The sequence below is a fragment of the Uloborus diversus genome, unplaced genomic scaffold (genome assembly GCF_026930045.1).
Source record: "Uloborus diversus isolate 005 unplaced genomic scaffold, Udiv.v.3.1 scaffold_1388, whole genome shotgun sequence".
In the NCBI taxonomy this organism is placed as follows: Eukaryota; Metazoa; Arthropoda; class Arachnida; order Araneae; family Uloboridae; genus Uloborus; species Uloborus diversus.
In genome coordinates, this window is record NW_026558085.1 from 6,312 (window position 1) to 11,963 (window position 5,652).

Genomic DNA, 5,652 nt, shown 5'->3' on the forward strand with positions numbered 1-5,652 from the left:
AAATATCATAAACTCGATTTGTAAAAAGGGAAACGCTCTATGGGGTTTTTCCTCCCTCAGGGTGGGAAGAAAACTCCCCTATGTGAATTCCTGAACATCAAAGGACCTCTTAAACGATCCAACATAAACTGAATTTTTGGGGGAATTTCCACCTCCATAGGGAGGCGAAAACTCCCCTACGTGGATTTTTCAGCATCAAAGAAAGCTATGTGCAAAATCTGTCAAAGGTCCAGTGTAAACTAGATTTTTGTGAGAAGGAAAACCCTCTAAGTGAATTATTGAGCATCAAAAGACCTATGAACCAAATTTAACAAAGATCCGACGCAAACTGAATGTGTACAAGGAAAAACCCTCTATATATTGTTTCCCATCGGCAGGGGAGGAAAAGTCCTGTTATGTGGGCATCTGCACACCATAGAAATGGGGCGAAGACTCCCCTATGAGACTTCTTGATGATTCAAATGACTTGACAAAATTGAGTGTGCCAAATTTGTCAAACATCCGACATAAACTGGATTTTTTTGTAAAGAAAATCCTCATTGTGGTGTTCTTTGAGGGTTGGGGGGGGGGGGGGGGTCTTTCTATGAGGAATTTTCGATCATCAAAAGATTTCAGTACAAAATTCAGCAGAAATCTGACGAAAACTGAATTTGTAAGTGGAAAACCCCCTTATGGGGTACACCCTTCCTTTTTTTCTAATTTTTTTACCTGTGAAAGCAAAATATTTAGTATTGTTTTGTTAACACCAAAATGAAACGTCATCCTACCACTTTAATATAATGTAATAATCCACGTTCAAAATTGGTGCAAAAGCGGTGGTACAACACCAGATTTCGACGTGCTATACGACATCGATCGACGAGACACATAGACGCTTTTTAGACCGTTCTGAGAGAACGTAATTTGAACGTGTCGGTTGGTGTGCCCTGAACGTGTTATAGAACGAGCTTTGAACTCCTTTGTGCTGCTTGGGTTTGCTCCGAAACCAGTTGATTTTAACTGATTCGGGATCAAAACTTTTTACACTACATGTGAAAAGTAGTTAATAACGATAGAAAATGTTATTGATAACAAAAATTTCGTAAAAACGTATTTATTTTTAAAAAAGAAAAATTAATGACACCTCTTTTCGGTCACCTAACACATGGTTAGCACAAAAACATTACTCGGTTTTAAAAATATATTTCATGAACTATTACACTTACCACTATAAATGATTCATAAAAAAAAAAAAAAAAAAAAAAAAAGAACAAGCTTCAAAATTGCTCTAAAAAGTGGAAAATAATTTTATTCTGTAAACACCATCGATAATGCTTTTAAACATAATTTTTGAAGTTGGTGCAAGTCAAAACGTAAAATCCAGTGTAACCCCAAGCAGCACAGAGGCGCTCAAAGCTCGTTCTATAACACGTTCTCAGCACACCATCCGACACGTTCAAATTACGTTCTCTCAGAACGGTCTAAAAAGCTTCTATGTGTCTCATCGATCGATGTCGTATAACACGTCAAAATCTGGTGTTGTATCACCTCTTTTGCACCAACTTTGAACGTGGAACATTACGTTATATTAAAGTGCTAGGAACACGTTTCATTTTGGTGTTTACAACACGTAATTACATATTCTGTTTTCACTTGTAAAATCTTCGCAATAATTATGTTTGTAACACTCCGAGCGGGCTTTTTTCACAAAAATTCAGTTGACATCAGATTTCTGCGAATTTCGCACAGAGGACCTTTGATGCTCCGGGATTCACACCCAAGCAGCACAAAGGAGTTCAAAGCTCGTTCTATAACACGTTCAGAGCACACCAAACGACACGTTCAAATTACGTTCTCTCAGAACGGTCTAAAAAGCGTCTATGTGTCTCGTCGATCGATGTCGTATAGCACGTCGAAATCTGGTGTTGTACCACCGCTTTTGCACCAATTTTGAACGTGGATTATTACGTTATATTAAAGTGGTAGGAAGACGTTTCATTTTGGTGTTAACAAAACAATACTAAATATTTTGCTTTCACAGGAAAAAAAATTCGAAAAAATGAAGGGTGTACCCCATAAGGGGGTTTTCCACTTACAAATTCAGTTTTCGTCAGATCTCTGCTGAATTTCGTACTGAAATCTTTTGATGATCGAAAATTCCTCATAGAAAGACCCCCCCCCCCCCACCCTCAAAGAACACCACAGAGGATTTTTCTTTACAAAAAAATCCAGTTTATGTCGGATGTTTGACAAATTTGGCACACTCAATTTTGTCAAGTTATTTGATGATTAAGAAGTCTCATAGGGGAGTCTTCGCCCCATTTTCTATAGTGTGCAGATGCCCACATACAGGACTTTTCCTTTTACGAATCGAGTTTACCAAATCTGACATGTAGATACTTTGATGCTCAAGAACTCCCTTGGGGTTTTCGCCTCTGCCGATGGGAAACAATATATAGAGGGTTTTTCCTTGTACACATTCAGTTTGCGTCGGATCTTTGTTAAATTTGGTTCATAGGTCTTTTGATGCTCAATAATTCACATAGAGGGTTTTCCTTCTTACAAAAATCTAGTTTACAGTGGACCTTTGACAGATTTTGCACATTTCTTTAATGCTGAAAAATCCACATAGGGGAGTTTTCGCCTCCCTATGGAGGTGGAAATTCCCGCAAAGAAGATTTGCCCTTATGCAAAATTCAGTTTATGTTGGATCGTTTAAGAGGTCCTTTGATGTTCAGGAATTCACATAAGGGCGATTCCACGGTAACTCATGCTACATTTTTTCTGAAATCGTATTTTCAAACAGGGCACAATACAAAATATTTCATTTATTTTCTTTCAAAAAATTCATACTGATAAGAATTAATGTGTTATTTAAAAGTTTATTACTAAAAAACTTGTAAGTTATTAATTATTTAAGATATTAATTATAATAACTTAGTAACTCATGCTACGAAAAAAAGACATTGAAATATAAGCAGTAAAGTAAAAGTCCTATTTCTACTCAAATTGCACTTTGTAAAGTGCTTTTCCTTTGCAAGTAGTTTGTATAAACCTCCCTTGTCACAAAATATCATTCAGCTTTCAGGAGATATTTTGTAAAATTAGGTATAAGGTAATATAATAATCAGTGGCTGGTAACTCATGCTACAAGACTTGGTAACTCATGCTACCTCATAGATGAATGATTCTTAAAGCAAAATTAACATAACATATTGCAAAATAAAAAACTAAAAAAAACAAAACAAAATATTATTTGGACATTTATTTAACATTTTACTAGTATCAAGATTAGATTATTTCATAACTATAGCTCATAATTAAACATATTTACAAAGCAATTAATGTTGCTCAAGCACATCGATTTCCTCATTAAATTCGTAGTGTAAACGACTTCTTTTCTGCTTCATAATTGGATTTGGCAAAATCTGAATGATATCGCCAAATGTGACATACGAAACATCATTTTCATCTGGCCTAAAAATTGTTTTGTCTAAGTTCTTTGTTCTTAAGAACATAACCTTTATTTCGCCGTCATCTTCAACTCCACTTTGTGCAATGACCGCATACCTGAAAATATGTTTCTTCCCCAAATATTTAATTAGAAGAAAAGTTCCCAGTTTAATATTTTCTGGAGATATTTGAGATTGGAAATTGCTTTTAATTTCATTCTCTGCCGAGTTTGTCCAAAAAGCTCCTTTAGTTATCTTTTGGTGCACGTAAATGCAATGCATTTTGGTCATGTTTTCGATTGGCAATGCTTCCTTAAATACTGAATACATGTTTAAATTTTCATTGCGCATCTCAATTTCATCACTCTTCATTTCTGTTACTTTAACATCTGTGCTCATTGTCTGAACTGCAGCTGTAAAGTCTGTGGCACTGAAAACTGTGCCTTTGCGTGTCTTAACGAAATTTCTTACTTGGCGTTTTATGGCCCCTCCTATCCCATCGACAGGACCTTTGCCGTGTGATGTGGCAAAGTAATTCCAAACTATCTTTCTTTTAAATTTTTCTTCAAGTACAGGAATTGCTGCTGTAATGAAGCGATTCTTAAATTGAGAAGTAGGGCCATCTGACCATATGTTGACATGACTTACCTCCACAGGAAAATCTTCGAGAGTCTTGTCTACATATGGAACTATAGTTCTCTTGGAATGATCCAAATCATCTGATACAATAATGGCTGGGTGATGTTGGCCATTATACCAAGCAGATATTGTGAACAGACTCACTTGTGGTTGTACCCAGTGAAAACTTTGAATTTCATCTTGGGCAAAACAAGTGTAGTTCTCTGAAAAATCAATTTGCAACAAGGCAACAGTGAAATCAGAGCTTTTGGGGCCTACTTGTTCTTTCTGCAACTGGTATGCAGCAGCTTGCTCTCTTTTTATGAAACAATGATAATAAAAATCTTTTTTCATTGAAATTATGTATTTTCCTAGATCTTCGATACTTCCTTCTTCTACAACTTTTGATAACTTGCCATCAAAATCTTTCCACTTATTCCATTCGACCATACTTGAGGTAGCTGTAACAAGACAAGATTCAATGGCATTTTCAAGAAAATTTGCGCATTTTTCACATGCAGTTCTCCAGCAGTTTTCCATTGAATTCTCGCAAAGAAAGGCATTCAAAAATGTAGAGGAATAAGCTGGAAATTCTGGGCAACATATCTTGAAGCTTTTGATGGCTGAAATGAAATTTTCATGAAGCCTACACAGGCATGCATTATGAGGCATTTTGTTGCACAAGAGGACATGTTTTGGACGCAATTCAGCAAACTTGCTCTTTCCAATCTTAACGTCAGGATGGTCACTGCAAAATAAAGAGAATGTTTCCATAACAGAGTTATACAAGTGTCTAATTTGTTTTTTTATGCTTGCCATCACTATCTTTTACAATGGTGACGTCTTTCATTCTTGGAGCTTGCCGACTGATGTCATCTCTTTCGAAAAAGTTCTGAACCATCTGAACAGTTTCCATAGTTATACGATCTTTCCCTCTATTGTTCTGAAGTAGACTGTTGCGTTCATGACTTGGAACAATGTTTTCAATGAGGTTTTTTAAAACTGCTTGCTTCTTGCGTGGTGACTTTGCCAATGCGCGTTTGGTGCGAGCAATCGCTTTTCCCAATGAGCATGGTGACTTGTATGGAAATTGTTTGGACTGAATTGTAGCTTTCTTCTCCTTTTTCTTTAACCGAGATTTAGCAACACTCTCTCTGGACCTCTTTCTTTGCTGCCTTTTCACCTTTTCTCTTTCTGTTTTAGTCATGTGCTCAAGTTCATTTTTCTTTTCTGCACGACTTTTTTTTGCAGTCTCTCGGTGCTTCTCCTTATATTCTTCATACTTCCCTTCATCTTTAAGTTTTTGTCTTCTCCTTCTCATCTTTTCTGCAGCTGTTAAAGCCATTCTGAAAGAAAAAATAATTCTACCTGTAATTACATGTTTATAAAAATAACAATTTGGCCCAACTTTCAAATGTAGCATGAGGTCATGTAACGTCTATTACAATAGTTTTAGACTCAATCAAAAATAACTGGAGAGCTTCTTTAAAAAATTTGCTTTCATTAAAATAGATGAAAAGATTGAAAAAAAATTTAAATTTTTGACGCAAGGGATAGTTTAATAGATTTGCACGAATACTATGTTTCGATAACTCATGTTACT

General features: G+C 35.9%; 1 protein-coding gene across 1 annotated transcript; it reads right to left on the bottom strand.

The window, feature by feature from the left end:
• Positions 1–4,842: 4,842 nt before the first annotated feature.
• Positions 4,843–5,394, bottom strand: LOC129232768 (uncharacterized). Its single transcript, XM_054866870.1, has one exon. The coding sequence runs from the start codon at positions 5,392–5,394 to the stop codon at positions 4,843–4,845; it is 552 nt and encodes a 183-aa protein (XP_054722845.1).
• Between the last annotated feature and the right edge of the window lie 258 nt (positions 5,395–5,652).

Excerpts from the sequence above, each read along its gene's own strand:
- LOC129232768 (XM_054866870.1), bottom strand. The coding sequence starts at position 5,394 with ATGGCTTTAACAGCTGCAGAAAAGATGAGAAGGAGAAGACAAAAACTT.